The sequence below is a fragment of the Anopheles marshallii genome, chromosome 2 (assembly GCF_943734725.1).
Source record: "Anopheles marshallii chromosome 2, idAnoMarsDA_429_01, whole genome shotgun sequence".
In the NCBI taxonomy this organism is placed as follows: Eukaryota; Metazoa; Arthropoda; class Insecta; order Diptera; family Culicidae; genus Anopheles; species Anopheles marshallii.
In genome coordinates this window covers 10159485-10178861 of record NC_071326.1, presented here as the reverse complement: position 1 = coordinate 10178861, position 19377 = coordinate 10159485, and the positions used below count along the sequence as shown (strand labels likewise).

At 45.8% G+C, this 19377-nt stretch overlaps 1 protein-coding gene across 1 annotated transcript; it reads right to left on the bottom strand.

Annotated features, from left to right (window-relative positions):
* Window positions 1–5943: 5943 nt before the first annotated feature.
* Window positions 5944–18786, bottom strand: LOC128718911 (calcitonin gene-related peptide type 1 receptor). Its single transcript, XM_053812528.1, has 10 exons — window positions 18756–18786; window positions 15463–15642; window positions 13550–13682; window positions 13232–13322; window positions 12078–12169; window positions 10528–10654; window positions 8144–8245; window positions 7082–7200; window positions 6306–6486; window positions 5944–6210 (listed from the first exon to the last, which is right to left on the bottom strand). The coding sequence occupies exons 1-10, from the start codon at window positions 18784–18786 to the stop codon at window positions 5944–5946; spliced, it is 1323 nt and encodes a 440-aa protein (XP_053668503.1).
* Between the last annotated feature and the right edge of the window lie 591 nt (window positions 18787–19377).

Genomic DNA, 19377 nt, shown 5'->3' with positions numbered 1-19377 from the left:
GTCCATGTGGTTTTCCTGGAGCACGGTCTGCCTCGACAACATTCTGGAAAGGGAACCACAAATTTGAGTCAATCGTACCGATGCACCGCAGAAGATCGTTTTCTTACCAGCAGGACGAAAATTCCTACGAAGAAGAACAGGATGTAAGATAGATTCATTTTGATTGTTTCGTTTGGAGCCTTCTGACTTAACTGAAGATACCTTCGTTTCGGTGCAGTTTATATATGATCCTGTCGGTCTGTTACCTCCGCACTGTAACCGTAACCGAACTCATTGCCCTTGAATTAAGCAGACTTATCGTCCGGGTAAACACACGTGCAGAACAGACCTCGGTATCGGTAAAATACGCCCGCATATAGAACACATAAAAGAAAACAACACTACACAGGGAATAAGCAGACCTGTGTAGTACTTATTTAGGAAGCAAGCAGAAATACTGCGCAAACAACCAAAACCAACAAACAAATATCTATTTCCAGTCTTAGTGGCCGAATGTTTCCATTTCAGACGGAGCCTTCCAGCCTTGAAAAACGAATAATCATTCCTCTACATCGTCTAGCACTTTCGTGCAATCCGTGCTGGGTACACATTTTCCGTTCTTATTCCACATGTCGGCCACGAGCGCAAACACAACTGTTCATTGAATCTCAGGCAAAACGGTTCATCTGTACACGTAATCATGTTCTCATCGATGCTAATTATGAAAGTAAGTCTAATGCTACAAAGTTTGCAAGAGTGTGCTGGACAATTTTGCAACAAATTGAAAAAGCTTTGATTTTGCAAATGTTCCAGCAATTGAGAAAAATTCCCGATCTCTCCAGTCGAAAAACAATGCCGATTTGTACTGTCAACGGTGAGTTGTGTGAGTTAAACGTGAGCACAAAATTTTGAGGATCGAATTTTAGGAAAAAAAGGGTTCAGAACAGATGATCACAGGTGTGGCTACGGTTAGATATGTGGTTCAAAAGTTGAATTGGTCCAGGTCATGCGTTCAGACAGTTCCAAATCCTACTGAAAGAAGTGACAAACCCGGAAACTGGACACTCTGATGCTAGTCTAATTTTCTCATTATGGATGATGGAGACTTACATCTAGGTAGACTCACTTAAGATAGAGATGCACTCCAGAGATGGTAGATGCACTTGCATTCATTACTAGCAGAACTGTAAACGGAGAGATCTGTCTAAAGGAGTGTTCGTAGAAACGTTTGTTTTTGCTGTTGAAGAAACACGAGGTCCTTACGATTTGATTCGATCCAGCTTCGTATCCAGGGCTATTGGAAAGCAGGTTCAAAACTATAAGGGGAGTGAAAGTGAAAGAGTGAATTTCTACACAGAAGAAGTAGCAGCCAGACAGTGTGCAAAACCTGATGAGCCTGTGGAGTTTAGCGTAGGGTGCACGCGTAACGGTTGTGGTACTAAATTTGAACGCATCAAATGCACCAAAAGCTTACTGATAGGAAGCATTTTGTTTACCGAAAGTTAGAAAAGGATCGGTTAAGTGTGGTATTTTCTACAGCATTTTATCCGGGAAGCAAATTGATGTGAAGCACTGTTTATGTTCATCACTAGCCAGAACAGTACTACGATTCACACAGTAGTTCATGACATTGCGAAGCGCCATCTATAAGTGAGGTGCGAATTCACAGTATTCTGCCGACCAACCTGTACAAGTGAAGTTCTGAAGATTTCCCCTCAATTTTGTGAACATTTTCGCCAAAAGAAAAACAATACCCTTCCTGAAAGACAGCGTTTTGGTTGACCATCAACTGTTTTTATTGCATTAACATTTCATTTCCATAGTTTCCATTTTTGCAAAGGCTGTTATTTGCGGGGCGCTTTAGGGAGCAGCAGTTGGGGCCGCGGTGGGTTTCGGGCGACGGGTCTTTCCCAATGGATGCTTAGGGTGTACCTTCTGTCCATGTGGTTTTCCTGGAGCACGGTCTGCCTCGACAACATTCTGGAAAGGGAACCACAAATTTGAGTCAATCGTACCAATGTGCCGCAGAAAATCGTTTTCTTACCAGCAGGACGAAAATTCCTACGAAGAAGAACAGGATGTAAGATAGATTCATTTTGATTGTTTCGTTTGGAGCCTTCTGACTTAACTGAAGATACCTTCGTTTCGGTGCAGTTTATATATGATCCTGTCGGTCTGTCGACTCCGCACTGAATCGTAACCAAACTCATTGCCCTTGAATTAAGCAGACTTATCGTCCGGGTAAACACACGTGCAGAACAGACCTCGGTATCGGTAAAATACGCCCGCATATAGAACACATAAAAGAAAACAACACTACACAGGGAATAAGCAGACCTGTGTAGTACTTATTTAGGAAGCAAGCAGAAATACTGCGCAAACAACCAAAACCAACAAACAAATATCTATTTCCAGTCTTAGTGGCCGAATGTTTCCATTTCAAACGGAGCCTTCCAGCCTTGAAAAACGAATAATCATTCCTCTACATCGTCTAGCACTTTCGTGCAATCCGTGCTGGGTACACATTTTCCGTTCTTATTCCACATGTCGGCCACGAGCGCAAACACAACTGTTCATTGAATCTCAGGCAAAACGGTTCATCTGTACACGTAATCATGTTCTCATCGATGCTAATTATGAAAGTAAGTCTAATGCTACAAAGTTTGCAAGAGTGTGCTGGACAATTTTGCAACAAATTGAAAAAGCTTTGATTTTGCAAATGTTCCAGCAATTGAGAAAAATTCCCGATCTCTCCAGTCGAAAAACAATGCCGATTTGTACTGTCAACGGTGAGTTGTGTGAGTTAAACGTGAGCACAAAATTTTGAGGATCGAATTTTAGGAAAAAAAGGGTTCAGAACAGATGATCACAGGTGTGGCTACGGTTAGATATGTGGTTCAAAAGTTGAATTGGTCCAGGTCATGCGTTCAGACAGTTCCAAATCCTACTGAAAGAAGTGACAAACCCGGAAACTGGACACTCTGATGCTAGTCTAATTTTCTCATTATGGATGATGGAGACTTACATCTAGGTAGACTCACTTAAGATAGAGATGCACTCCAGAGATGGTAGATGCACTTGCATTCATTACTAGCAGAACTGTAAACGGAGAGATCTGTCTAAAGGAGTGTTCGTAGAAACGTTTGTTTTTGCTGTTGAAGAAACACGAGGTCCTTACGATTTGATTCGATCCAGCTTCGTATCCAGGGCTATTGGAAAGCAGGTTCAAAACTATAAGGGGAGTGAAAGTGAAAGAGTGAATTTCTACACAGAAGAAGTAGCAGCCAGACAGTGTGCAAAACCTGATGAGCCTGTGGAGTTTAGCGTAGGGTGCACGCGTAACGGTTGTGGTACTAAATTTGAACGCATCAAATGCACCAAAAGCTTACTGATAGGAAGCATTTTGTTTACCGAAAGTTAGAAAAGGATCGGTTAAGTGTGGTATTTTCTACAGCATTTTATCCGGGAAGCAAATTGATGTGAAGCACTGTTTATGTTCATCACTAGCCAGAACAGTACTACGATTCACACAGTAGTTCATGACATTGCGAAGCGCCATCTATAAGTGAGGTGCGAATTCACAGTATTCTGCCGACCAACCTGTACAAGTGAAGTTCTGAAGATTTCCCCTCAATTTTGTGAACATTTTCGCCAAAAGAAAAACAATACCCTTCCTGAAAGACAGCGTTTTGGTTGACCATCAACTGTTTTTATTGCATTAACATTTCATTTCCATAGTTTCCATTTTTGCAAAAGCTGTTATTTGCGGGGCGCTTTAGGGAGCAGCAGTTGGGGCCGCGGTGGGTTTCGGGCGACGGGTCTTTCCCAATGGATGCTTAGGGTGTACCTTCTGTCCATGTGGTTTTCCTGGAGCACGGTCTGCCTCGACAACATTCTGGAAAGGGAACCACAAATTTGAGTCAATCGTACCAATGTGCCGCAGAAAATCGTTTTCTTACCAGCAGGACGAAAATTCCTACGAAGAAGAACAGGATGTAAGATAGATTCATTTTGATTGTTTCGTTTGGAGCCTTCTGACTTAACTGAAGATACCTTCGTTTCGGTGCAGTTTATATATGATCCTGTCGGTCTGTCGACTCCGCACTGAATCGTAACCAAACTCATTGCCCTTGAATTAAGCAGACTTATCGTCCGGGTAAACACACGTGCAGAACAGACCTCGGTATCGGTAAAATACGCCCGCATACACAGAAAAGAAAACAACACTACACAGGGCTAGAATAAGCAGACCTGTGTAGTACTTTGTTAAGGATGTGAGCAGAAATACTGTGCAAACAAAAACCAATAAACAAATTTATATTTTCCGTCTGAGTAGCCGAATGTTTCCATTTCAGACGGAACCATTTAACAAAGAACGAATTATAACTGATGTAAAAACTCCACGTTGTCTAGCATTTTCCTGCAATGGGAAAAACATATCCATGTCTCTTTTCGGCAGAATTAATGATGAGCTACGAACGAATTCCAACTCACGTATACCAAGTTAGGCTAGCGAGCAAGACGAAGGGCAACAAAATAGAAATGACAGAAGGATGAAAATGAAATGAGTAGTTGTACTCATGAGTGTTACAACTTCCTCACCGTCGGTGAGATGACAGTCGCCGAAAAGAATTATAACTCACGAGTTGAATATTTCATTTATGATGTTAAGCTCTGGCAGTACGTTTCATTGCAAATGGGTCTTGATTTCACTGTAGGTAAAGATTCAAATTAACTCACTTACTAGTGATACTCAACTCACTATGTGCATGACCTTTGTAGAACAGTATCTCAATTCTCACAGTTTGTTACACTGAGCAGCGACATCTATGTGTGAGGTGAGAGTTCAATATCCAGGCACATGTCGCAGTTGACAAAACTGCATAAGTGATTATTAACAAGGTTTTCGCGTTTGAACCGAATCAATATATCGATGGTTTTTAATTAACATGTTTGTTCTGGCACTATTAACGTTTCCATTTCATTCACCTTTGTTTACTGTTTTTCGTTTAGGTTCTCCTTTCAACGAACTTCAGGAAAGTGCTTTCAATTTTCAATTCAAACAACAAAATCAATCAGTGAGAAGACTTCCACAATCACAATAACAACCAGTCATTTGATATACCTGTCTGTACACGCGGTATCCTTTATCTTCTGGACTCATTGCTGCATTCGCCATCAGAAGGAAACGTACGGGTTTCATGAAAATTTAATCCGCAAACGTACTCCAATTCTCCTCCAATCACATATTTCCATCGGCAGAAATCCTCCAAGCAGCGGCCACCAAGATGCTCAATGTAATTTCCTATATGTGTTGTATGTACATGAAACCAAATATTGAACTGAAATCGATTTACCATTCCTTGCGGTGACCACTTTCTCCAATCCAAGGTGAAAGGATTCCGGGATGGAAAAAGGTACCTTCGCGATGGCAATGCATGCAAAACAAACCACCAAATTCCCTGTCGATACGCAAAAAATATTCTTTATTTCTACTTGCTTTCTTTCAGCACCGGATGTGTGTTTCTCCAGGATTTGCATCCCCAATGTGTGCTGCTGCTGGCGTAACGTTAAATATATGTGTAGTCATCTAACGGTAGCAGTAAACTGCCGCACTCCAACATCGCGTACGGAAGTTCTGTACGCGAGTTTCGGAGAAGGAACACTCAATTTGTACATTCACGGTAATTCACCACAGAAACACCAGAAATATGAACATCTACCGGGTTTCGGCTATGCATCATGTGAGTTCAACCCGAAAATCCTATCGCCGACTACATTGACCGTGCACGGATGACACACAGACGGGACACAGACGTATACGGAGAGAGAGGGAGTAAGAGTGAGTCTCCTTCGTTCCTGCGACAGACAGCACTTCCAGCTTTAGACAGCGCACTGTCCCACCTGGGGAGACGGTTCGCGCTGGCTCACACTCGTCGGTGTGGAGCGGCGAACGTTCAGTAGTCATACGACCACGTCCCGACTCTGCGTGGCCGGTTGCCCACCATTGCTCTCGAGAAAGGGATGTGTCACTAGGTCGGGTAAAAATCGGCTCAGGTAGCACTGTACCGCAAAGATTACGTCGTGGTTGGCGAAGCAGAACAAACACGACACGCACAAACCTTGCAGACTGATCAGCAGGGCGGCCCCGATCTGATAGTACCGCTCCAGCGAGCAGCCCTTCTCCGGCCGCAGCGGCAACAGGATGTGCTGCAGACCGAACAGCGGTATCTGGAACGGTAAGGAGAGCACCAGCAGGTCAGGACCGTCAGGAAATCGAAGCTAATTGAACAGTGAAATCTGCAGTGGAGCTGCCGAGTACGCACCAGAATCAACGTTGCACGTGTGGCTTTCCGCAGCCCGAGCGGTGCCGGATGGGGTGAGGTGGAGCTTAGCTTCGTCAGCAACACTCGGACGACGTTGATAAGAAACACCAGCGAGGCGACCAGCGAGAAGCACACAGGAATCGTCAGCAACCACATGGCGTGGCTTTCGTCCATCCAGCAGCTGTAGATTGCGGTTTGGCCGAGCACGAGCACGAGACGATCAGTTAGCGTGCGATGGGTGTTAATGGGGTGAAATTGGTTCCGGTACGGTTTGCAGGACCTTTCCGATCCGACGACATCCAACCTGATTGAGTTCAATTTATTTGGCAAATTCGACCAAGGTCGGTTCCGAAACGCAAAACCTCGAGATTGTTAGATTGGATAAGGAACGGCACAGTCCAAGCAGTAAGAGGAACAGTTCGGTCCCGTAAAGCGTCGTTGCGCAGCTTTATCATGACTGCTTAAACCTCATAAAACGTTATTTACTTCATGAAGACACCATCAACACCCAATCAATTGGGAATGCTGCCACCGGTCCATAATCCATCATGCTGGTCATGGGGCCGGTGGTCGTAAAGGTTTTGAATCATTTACCCGACAACGAGACACAAACTTCACAACAAACTTCTAAGGGCGCCACAAAAAAAAGGGACATCCGAGAAGAGGCCGGGAACATCCATGTATAGCCCGATCTAATTCCACAGTATCACAAACAATCTCGTAAAAAAAAGGCAAACACTCGGAAAATGTGTATCAGTGCGTCGTAAAATACTTACTGCTCCGTATCGAGTGGCTGCGTGTTGCGGACGAGGGCGTACAGGCTCACCAACACCACCGGCAATATCCAGCCGATCGTGACAAACCAACGCATTGCGACAATATCCTTGATGAAGACCTGTTTTTTTTTTTGGTTTTGTTTGTTCGAAGTGTCCCGAGGTGTGTGCCATGAGGAAGAACGGTAGAAAAATCATACGAAACGGAATTAAATCGAGTGGAGACGCAACGTTGTTCCATCGCACATGACGGGGTGGGCATGAATCAATCTCGACCAACCACAGCCACACACACACACACATACATATCAGCCACCCTTCATGCGGGAACCGGTACGATATGTTCGCCTCAGCCTGACAAGTCGGCTTTCGCAAGCCACACCAAAACGGAAGACACTAACGGACGTCGGAACGTGTCCGGGACACACGGCACCGACGCACGGACGATACGCCCGTGACGCCGATAGCAACAGGCGACAGATACCACATCGTCCTTCCTTCTCTCTCCCTCTGGGTGTGTGTGTTCCAAGCCGCGTGGTTTGGTGGTTTGCAAAGTCCTTCGGGGGCTACTGAACCGGTGTTGTTCTGATGGCCATCATCCGGCGACCGGCGGTTCCCAGCAAACAACTTCATCGTGCGACTTCCTAATCGAAGAGAAAATGGGGCCCCAATGAGGAAATGACCTCATTCTTCGACCGATGTTGGTGCGGCATGTGACATTGATAGTGCCGCACGGAAGGAAGTTTAGCACACACACACACAAACAATAACTAACTCACAAAAGGACACGAGTCAATTTGACGTACTTGTGCCGGGCTTGTTAATCGCCCACAAAAAAAAAGTTACCCAGCCGACGCGTGCACTGCAAAGCCATCTGCCATCGTTTATGAAGAGAAAATTAACTTTTCATCCTTCGTCTTTTTCGAAACCAACGCTCCAACTCCGACTTGTCAAATCAATCCAAGTTAACTACGGTTACCAATGGCAATCGCTTCAATACATTCAAACATTGAGTGTCTCTTTCCATGAAGATGATGCGTATGTGTGACACCCGCTCATACTTACTATGACGAGCACGAGATGCAGGTGAAGCCCTTCGCAAAACATCCAGAAATAGTTAACCAGCATCAGGTAGTGCAGCAGTATGTGAAGTCCAACGCACCAGCCCTGTGAAAAGGAAAATAGACAACGTTTGTATGGCGGACAACGATTCGAAGAAAAGTTACACAAATTGAGGCTAATGGTTGAGAGGTGATGGAACAGGATGGAAAGGCTTTGCAGTATCATGAAATATGAGATATCGACCTGCGTGAAGATAATGAATCACATGACCCACCGACCAGCTAATGGCCGTTGTATGGCCAGATTGTCCAGCACAGCCGGAATCCGGATTCGTTACACTTTTAGTGGGCAAACTTTAACAATTATCCGCACCTTCATGCCAACGTCTGCCCACAGGTTGGCCGCATGGAGCTGATCCCTGCACTTCCCACATCACTCGCATGCCCGGGTTCATGTGGTTTTAACTTGTAGCACAAACTATGCCGAAACTAATCACATGCTGGGGGGTGCATACACAAAAAAAGCAACGGAAAACTGCAACTGTTGAGTCGTTTTGGGAAATTCAGGGTGCAAAATTTTACTTTTATCCTTTCGAATCACCAACATTCTTGCCTTCATTCTTGTGACTTTTGTTGCGTGTTGTGATTCTGCTTGCAACCGTTTGCCCTTGTACGTAGGATCCGGGTGTGCTGTATCACACCATAAAGGAAGGCCACTTGAGTAAGCAGCCCCGAAATGCAAACGTCTGTGTTGCACAATAAGGTGTGAAATGGTTGTCCGTTCCTTCCCTTTACAGCGAAGGCAAGCAATGCAGCGCGAATTTTTTTTATACAACCGGCCAGCGGAAAACTGCTAAAACGTGCCCAAAACGAAGCATTATTCTCGTTGGCAAATACTGACCAAGCACGATGCCGTTGGCGCGGGAATGTTTAATAAGTGAAGGCATAAACTCATTCCATCCGGCAACAGAATCACCCTCCAGCTAACTAATTTAACTGTTTTTTTTCCTCCGTGTTCATCTTTGCTCCCGGAATGGCTGCTAAAATGTGTCGGTAATGTTTCGAGCCAACGGTCCATCCTTCCCGGATGAAATGGATGGCTGTGGAAAATCACAAGCTGTGCGGGATTCATCCGCGGCATGCAGATATGATGCACTCGCGAGGCATGAGGTCCCATTTTGCCCCCATCACTGTGACCGACACGTCCTCGGTTCGATCGTTTGATCATCAAATGAAACATCGAAAACAAAACCTAATTACGCGGACGGGGTGCTTCCCGAACCGCACCGGTGTTGTAACAATTTGCGCCCATCCCGGTTCACAGTTCAAAAGCACAGTCCCAACCGTTGATTATCATCCCGGAACGGACGGGTTGACCCGGTCAAGCCTACAATCAAACCAGATGAACCGCATTGATTCGATCTCGTTTGGGTCGATTTGTCGATGCGATGTCTTCCTTGCCCATTTTACAACCACCAGCACACTGTACAATCTCATAGTAAAGGCCGTGCCTTCGATATCCGCCAGCCTATTTTGTAAACTAAATTTAAACTAAATTAATTTATTTCCTACTTTGCTGCAAACGAAACCACAAAAAACAAGCTCTCGTTTTTCACACTCTAGCTAGCACATTACTACAAATATCTAGCCGGCTGTTGGAGCTGGAGCCTAGCGAACCTCCCAGTGTCCCAGTGTCTTTCGGAACGGAAGCTGCAACATCCAGAAGAAACATGATACAACTTTAAAGCAAATAAGCAACAGGCGTGGTGGAATGTAGAATGTAGTGTGAAAGTCCATTTTTTCCCCCGACCCCGACCAGATTACTTCCACTGTTTCATGTCTTTTTTCTTCTAGGAACGAAGATCCTTTTTTGTTGTCTCTTGTTCCCGATATTTGCATCTTGTATTCTACGCAAGGTTTGTCACCCCAAGCACTGGTGGGAGGATGGCGATGATGGTACGTCGCTGTGTGTTGCTCTTTTACCTTACACTCTAACGCTTGCCATTTCTAGCGACTGGTGTAAGACTTCTCGCTTCGTTGTTTTTTTCTTTGCCAGGAAATTATGTTCCAAGATGTACAATGAAGCTCACGACCCATTGCGCCCGGAATTTCCTCAAACAGGTGGTAAGCCTTTGCGTACCTTTCAGGTTGGTTGGTTTACAAATTGTTAGACCAAACAGCTTGCTAACAGAAAATCCACGTTCAAAAAGGCACTAGTGCTTCCGAACGATCAGAAAAAGCTTAAAGGACATCACCCGAAAATGGTGTACCGTTGTGTGTTTCACCATCCCAGCCTCCCACTGTAGATTTACATAAGTTCACACAAATCACTAAAATTGGACGACCCCCGTTACACTGCACACCATTTGTTACGGTTGTTGCGCTTACCGTATTTGCATTCAGCACCTCCGGATCCTCGACGACAAACTTGTACCAGACGATCCAAAACAGACAGCTCAGTGCCAGCGAGGTGAACAGATGGATGTGGATCCGTATGCGGGTGCATTTGAGTGTGCTGTGGAGAGGCGAAAGAAAATGGAAAATGGTCAGCATTACACAAAATTGTTCGATAAGTAAAGGTAAAGTCACCCAAACACACGATTGGCTCGTTTGCTATCGCGCAAATGTTTGTCTAAGGGGAAGTTTTTCAATTTGCCTTTCAATTCCGTTCCGGGGGTCGGATGAATGTTTAACGATGTTGGTGCTGGCTCGCTGTGCTTCTCTTCCACTACGGACCGCTTGCAAGTTGGTGGCGATTTCTAGTGCGATGCTTAATTGCCTCAAGTGGCCGTCACCACCACTCACCGTCACAATGAGATTTCACAAAACAACGAAATTACAACCCACCCCTTCTCGAGCCAGACATCACTTTGGCACTCTTGACGTGGCCGCACCGCGTTCGTGAATGAACACACTTCTTGTTCACAAAACGGTGAAGCTGACCAGAACGAAACACTTGAAAATAAAGATTGATTAAGCGACCACCCAACAATCACCGACACTCACTTTCGCCGCTGGTTCCGCTACACTTTCCGGCAAGGGGTTTGGGGTTTTTTGGCTTAAAATAAGCTTCGTCCAGAAATGCGTTCCACAGAAAAACAGTCTCAACCACAGCGCTAATGCTTTCCATCCGGTGCGATGATTCAACGGACAACAAACTTTTGGGGAATTTTCATTCACACCCACCGCCTCGCAGTGCGAGAGCATGGTGTAATAAATAAGATATTTAGCTGAACGGAATGTTCCGGAGCACCGGAGCCCGAAATCGTTTTGTACGAAATTCCACGGCAAAAACGGGATCGTGACGGGGAAGCGGATCCGCTTTACAGCAGCCGAACGGTCCATCGGCACCCAGATGGATTCGCCATTCCTTTTTGCTCGAAGGATACCCATTTCAGGCTGAAGGATCAATTATTCACCCGACGGTCAGCAGACTGATTCGGCTTAGTGGCCAGTTTTTCGTCTTATGAAAGTCGATGATTCGATGGGATCTGTTTTTCCTGCACACACCACACGCAGTCAGGAACGCTGGCGCCACCCCAAGGGTGGCTTACCGTTACGGCAAAACAAGGCTCTTTGCGAGCTGTAGGCGCTACATTCCGCAAAAGTCAACTCAATTGAAAAACTAGTTATCATCAATCATCCGCGCTAGCATGGGAGGTCGGAAGCGTTTCGGCGTGATTTTCGGTCCAACCCTCTCACACGCTTCATCGCATCGTCTTCAAGCTGCGTTGGGAAGGTGAAGCGACAACGGAAAAAAAAATCACAGATAGGACAGAGGCTCCATCTGGACCAGCAGGCAGAAAGATAGTCTTGTCTTGTCGGTGGTTTTGAATGGTACGATTTGTTTTGCTAATGGTGTGCCATGTAGAGAGCGCCCAACTTCAATGTCTAAAGTTACCCAATTATTGCTACATTTTAAGACCGTATGTACTTACCGAAAGCTGTGGAAGATACACAACGATATAATTAGCGTTAAGAAGGAAACCGTGTATCCGCCGATGTAAATGTCGTTCACCAACCGACGAAGCTGCAAGAAAGAAAATTCAATCCGACACTTTTTATTTTGGCAAAAGTTAAATGAGACCAACAACATGGAACCCCACGGTGCATGGTGCGAATCGGAGGTCGGAGGTCACGAAATATGGCCAAATTATACGGCCCTTTCTACCACATCTGCTCCGGGAAAACATTCCAACGGTTTAACCGGTAGAAGTAGGGAAGACAAACATTCACCAAATACGACTCCACGTCTAACGCACATCATCAGCACCAAAAATCCGTCCGTCCGTCTGGTGCGTAATCTGTCGTTGGATGTCGGTTCTGGGGGTTCCATTCTTTTTATCATTTCATTAATCGGAATAAGGCATTTCACACCCGTAGTCCAACCGTAGTAGATGATGCCGGTACGCCGACGTGTCATGATGTGCTTTGCGACGGTCGTCGGTCGTCGTCGTGTATGCGTACACCCAGCAGACTAGCAGTAGTTGTATCGCGTGACGTTGCGTCCCGCCAATGTACTTGTAGTACGCGGTAAATGATAAGAAACCCATCGACTGCTAGATTGGACCGAGATTTTTGGGTTTTTTTTTTCTTTTGCAGACTTAACCGCTTAACAGTCAAGCACCAGTCGGACAACCGCATTCGTCATTCGGGGGGCCTAATCGACAGGTCGTATCGCATCTGATGTGTTGGGCACCGAGTCTGCCCAACAATTGATTTATTGGAGGAGTTTGCAGCGAATGAGTTAAAACTAATGGTGAACCAAACACCAACCCGACCAACCTCCCCCTCTCTCTCCCTCCGCCGCAATTGCATGTCGCGACAAGACGACATCATTACTCATGTTGTCAAATTTATTTTATCATTATCGGAACGCCTGCAAGCTGCGACACGACTGTCGAGGGTAAGGAGAGCATATGATGGGAGCGCAAGAATGATTGTAATTTAATTATCGTTTCATGTTCCAACACCTTCCAGTGGGGTGGTTGTTTGTTGACATCGAGCTCCTCCCGGTCGGGGGAAATGGTGGAATGGAATTGGAAAATAATACGCAAACTAATGAGGTAAGAACAAACCCGGACCACCGTACCTGCATATCATCCGTGTCGATACAGTTCGTGTAGTTGGACCATTCCCGGCCGGAGTGCGGGTGTACGAACCAGGACCCATTCTCATGACATCTGTAACACGAAGAAGTAACATGTCGAACCCCGTTAGTACTGTACGCCAATGTACGCTGGACGGGCGTCCCGACAAGAGCAAACCCCGTCCGATTCGACGGAAGGGGGGAGGGGGGGACATAAGCAAATACATAAGCTAATTTCCCCGGAGCAATCTGCACTCAGGAGAGCCCCGGGCATCGCAGCAATGCTAGAAAAGGAAAACGGTTTAAAATAGTTATACTTACGTACGATAGGCTTGCCGGCGTGGATCAAAGCCCAGTATAAACTTTGGACAAAAATTGTCCGCCACCGTACCCGCCAGTGTCGGTTCCCAGCAGGACCACCCGTCGAAGCGTCGGGGACAAAATGCCGTACTACCTGGAGAGGGAGAAAAACTTGGAAAGTGAACACAAAGCCCCAAACGAGGACGCCACTGTTCCGCCGAGGGCTATCCCTTTTCCTGATGACTGTTTGCACTTTAGGATGTTTGCCACAATGCTTAAATGGGCCACATGTAATCCATGATTTCAGACCCGGGTTTAATGCATTGCACGTGTGGGCTGTACTGTGGTCGAACATTGCCCTCCTGCCAGCTGTCAATCCGGGAGCTAGCCCAGCTATTTTTAAAACTGGAACCACGTAAGACCGTCTGCGGGTCTTGTCACGTGTCCCGTTGCTCACATTTGTTCTTGTTCTAAAGTCAAACCATTCTCCAAACCAAAAGATTCCTTTTGCATTCCTCATTTTTCTATAGATTCACGCGGTTCGTTCGAGCTTTCCTTTATGGTGGAATTTACACCGAAAAAAGACACACGTTTGCGCTGGGCAATCATTTATTCGCGGCAATATGCAACAGGACATTCCGTTGCGAAACCATTCCTTCACCTCATATGAATATTAATGGCGCTCGTTATGGAAAAGCGAATTACCACCAGGAAGCCGCATTGCCGCACACATGCGAATTAAATCGTCCGTGTTAATGGTTGCCACAAGCTTATAAACATTACTACCGACCAGAATCCCATTTCGCACACTCGAAGCCCCGCCTGGTGAGCTTACATTGTAACGCGTTTTGCGTGGATCTGCCATTCGGATTCGGCGATTACGTCGTTTGATTCCGGGCTAATGCTTCACCATGTCACAAACACACCAAAACGCGCCTCCTCAAAGTCACAATGTTTTGTTAAGCTTGTTTCCCCCCGGAGTTTAACACATTCAACAGGTTTCGATTCCTGTTATTTTACAATTAACTTGGTTGAACGATTCTAGAGAACACATTTTAGCCCCTTGAAACTTTACAAGTTAATCTTAACCTCACTTTTAATTAAACCATCCTGCCAGATTGGGGGGTGTTTTTAAATTGTTCCTTGGCAGTAAGTGCAGTGTGTCACAACAGCCTGAAGCCTGAACTTTCGCTCCAACAACTTTCCAACCAAGGACAACTGCGTACGTACGTACTTGTTCGGATGGTGGCAATCATCGTCTTAAAACAAGAATCAATTTCGATCCTCCGACAAGCAGGGGGCCGGGCCCAGCTCTCTGAGGGGAACCGCTTACAATTGCCCCGACACACCGCCCCAAAGCCCGAACCCGAACCCACCGTTCGCTCGTTCACTCATCTTGGCCCCGTAACTTTTACGCTCGACTTTTCACCTCGGCTTAAACTTGAGCTGTAACTCAATTTCAGCCGCACCTGCCATTCCTCCACAACACCCTTTTTTAAGGGGGTTGCTTGCACCGCACCGGAACTGGAACCGCACAATCTTCCGTTTTAAAACAAGCCACTGTCAAACCCGATTAGCCTCCGATGGTGCAGAACGGTTTTCCTTTTCCCGTAGCTTACAGGATAACTTTAGCAGGTGTCTGGCCACCGTCTCTCCATCGCTCGTTGGCGAGTCCGTACAAAGCTCGTCTAAAAGTTTCAAGTTCACGTCGGATAGCTGCCATCGGAATTAGCAGCTATTTTTTTGTTAAAAAAAAAGCTCAATCCATTTTCTACCGACACCGACAAGGGGCAATTTCAAATGAACAATACATGTGTGTTGCACTCCTGCGGGCCTTGAACGCCATGGACCACTTTAATCAGGTAATATATTAGGTTAGGAATATCCTTTCCACATCTCCACGGTCCGCAAACCGGTTCCCCAGCAATACTTACCATCGGTGGTCCAGGGCGGCTCGGAAACGTTGGACCGCATGCACGTGTAGTACAGATGGCGCATTAAATCCTCCGGACTCTCGAACTCGAGCCGATCGAACTGTATTTGCCCATCCTGTCCATCACCCACCCGGCCTCCAGCATCAATCGGTGACGTTTGACCGTGGTAGCTGCCGTTCGCTGTAAAAGCAGAGTGTCGAAAGTCCGTTAGCACGTATTCGATGCGAAATTCGATCAATCGCTTCGCTTAATTTGATAAACACCCCCGGTACCGGGAATGCATTGCATTGATAGTGAAATCGTGGCTGAGGCCATTTTGGAGGATGCTCTCCGTACCGGGATCTCAAGGTGTAAACTATCCTGTAATCAGCTTGCCAAACGGCTAACGAACGATTACTCCATTTTGCTAAAGTCAAGCAGATGAAATTAATTATGATTTCCCCAGCATAATTCCTTCCTATCAGTAATCGTTCGGGTGGGATTTCATTCGACCATTTCCACTTTTTTCCACGATTCGATTCGTAAAACTCACACGACTCACAATTTAATAACGAAATGTAAAACAAACTTCATAAAACCAATTTCAATCCGAACATTCCTGGAACTGTAGCTGCTGGCCTTCTGATGTGCTGGAAAGCATTTTTTTTTTGCTTGGGATCATTAAAATGTTAATACATTTTCACACCAATGAGCATAAAAATCGGCACAAAAAAGGCGTAAATCTGTTTACCAATTTGCAGGACGCGCTTAACTCACAGCCTGCGGGAAAAAAAGTCGATTAATCCAATTCGATTCCAATATATAGATTTGTGATACTAACATGTAAAACAAATAATAATTCCCTTTTACTTCAAGATAAAGAGCTCCCATTTCTCGAGCAAGCCACACCTAATGCCATGCCTTGGAACGGACAACCACCTAGGCAGCATCTCTATCCGTCGTAGAACTTTCTCATAAACGAATTACTCAGCATCACGCTGAAAGCCAAGGACACCGTTGAATAATCCTGATCAGAGAGCTACTCACTGGTGTCATTCCTAATGCCTAATGTGCTTTCCGTGCTGGCGTTTGCAGCGGCATGCGTACCAAACACCGGGAATCAAGCTCATGAAAACATCGCTAATTTCAAACGGCAACTGATCTCCCTTTCAACGCTCTATTCACCATGAGCGGGCAACCCGATTACCGGGCACCCCCCCGTCCGCTGCTAATGGCTTATAAGCGTTGCGGGAGATCTTTCCAAGCACTTTTAATCCTCCCGGGAGCTGTTTTGTTGGAAATCGCCGCTTCGATCGCCGTTACATCGTGACTTTACTGCTCGACAATGTTGTAACCTTTGCTCGGTCCGTGTGTAGCACACAAAGTAGTAACTTTCGTTGCGATATTTCACACCAAAAAATACATCTTCCGTGAATTGTTGGTGTCTATACACATATCGCAGAAAGAGCCATCTTTATTATTATCTTTGTCCTACACCTGACAATGAACCTTTGTCCCTATAGTGAGTGCATCGCTAAGGAATAAATCCCTTCCATTCATATGACGTCCCTCTGTATGACTATTTAAATGTATTTAATCTATCGTATCCTAGCATCTTTATGCTTCGAGGTTATTTATCCTGAGTCTACATCCAATAATTCGTTCGCAAAAGTTTACTAATCGTATGAGGAAACTAGCACCCAATTATGCTACCATAAGCGGCAAATGGAAAACGATAAATAAGGACTATCAATAGCACACATTGGCACTGGTGCAACCATCTGACAATGTTGCCGTTTATTAATATAAGCCTAATTAGTCCTCCGGATAATCCTTTTCCTCCCATCCGTGGGCTCCCAGCTAATTCGCACTATCACCAGCGAATAAATACGAACCAAACGCGCAACATCATCATCGTTCACGAGCCATTAGTTAGTCATTTTCCCCGGATTAGCTTCACGAGTGGAGTGGAAATTCCCACCACCAGCAACAAATTCATTACGTCCTTCCACGCGTAATTGCCTTAAAGGCATCGAATTTGATTTGCACCATGTTTTTCTCCCACTCCGAATGGATGCCGATGGTTCGTCAAACCAGTACAGTGGTGGCCCTTTCCGGTAGCTTTTTCAACTGATAAGCTTTTTAGCAACATAACGCCACCATACCAATGCTGGGTGCTGGGCATGTGCGAGGGTCAAAGAGAGCAAATACTACAACTCCTTGCAGTACGCCATCGTCCTCGTCGGATATTGCAATTCGATACTTTAGCTTCCGGGGTCGGCTAGGGCGCACTAGGGCAAACTTTGCTGAAAACCGACCACTTTCATCTGCCGGTAGGGCGTCGTTCAACTTTAACATTTATCACCTGTAACGAGCCGAACAAACATGTTGCGGTCGTATTGCTCCGTTCGGCACAGGAAATCGAATGATGGTAAACGATTTAATGCTCATTGTGTACGATTCATTGCGCCGTTATAATCACGGCCATGACTATTTCCATTCCCAGCGCGTACAGTAGCTGCTAGATGCAATTAATGGCAAATCCTGGCCCCTTTCTACCTGCTCATATGATGGAGATTTAATAAGGTGCAGAATGCTTGTAGTCTCAAGATTACATCGCAAGAAATAATGTGGTTTTGAAGCAAGCGAGACCTTCCACCATTTCCTCTTTGAGCACCATTTTTCCATTCCTTTTCATAACACAATCGAATGCCGTTCAGTGTTGTTCCTTACGGCAAATCTAACACGAACACAATTACGCGGTCCGACAAGGAAGATACAATTTTGGTTTTGGAATGTTTGTTTGTTTCCGAAACATGGCCGACCTGCGTTGCTATATTTCACGTACCGGGAAAGAAACTGCCATTAGAAATACGATACCGACGGTCATGCTTGTTTTTGTGTAGGCAACTTGCAACTCACTCAAATTCGATACCGACCGTATTGAAACCGCGCTCCACCGGATATTCCATCGATTTCGTCCCAGTAAAGCCAGATCATCGAACAACGCCCTGGCAGTTGTAGGCCGCAAAAATGTTTGCACAGCCAATGCTTTCGTCACTTGGACGCACCGACATCAAATGGATTGGCCTAGGGAAGTTAATTTGGTTTGGGAAGTTCAAACGACGTTCGCATATTCGTACTTCCAGTGCCACACATAATTACCATAATGAGCGCCATACGTCGCTTCATTGGAAGCCATTACGCTGTGTTTGATGTTTAATAGTCGGATGAAGCTGCCCCACAACACTCCGCGGTGGATACATATTTGATTCACAATCATTGACAGAGCAAATGTAAATTCAACTATTTACCTTTCGCGAGATCAACGCGCACCAGCTCCATCGCCGTCGCACCCGTCGATCTGCAGAACCTACCACACCGCCTCCAACTTCAATTATCTCCAATGAGCTTTTGGTGCAGATTAATGTTTGTACATTCAATTATCCACTTTCGCCACCGTTCCCCGCAAAAGCTGGCAGGATTATTTATTCAACAGGCGAACAGACGCTCGTGTGAGGCTCGTCTGTTGCTCGACAACGATCGCACCACATATACGTTCGCGTTACTTTCTCATCCATTTAATAGCACACCCGCGCGCCACTTTGATTTCTTGCGCTTAGGACAACCGGTAAAGTCTCTGGGTTTCTTCCAATAAGACCATTGTCTATTCACTATCACCCCAATTCACCCACTTGGGGTCCGTTCGTTATCGGGAATTGTCAACGCAACGGCTACAATCTCAACACAAATCACTACCATTCACGACTCCGACTGACGCCACTTGTACGGGACGATTCCTGCAAAGATCCGTCTGCATCCAGCAGCCCGACGCAACTGAAAGGATGAAACCATCGCATCGCAGTACCCATCGCAACACGGTGGGCGATACCATGACGACGGCAGAGTGCCTCTTGCCTCTTCCGATATCTGATG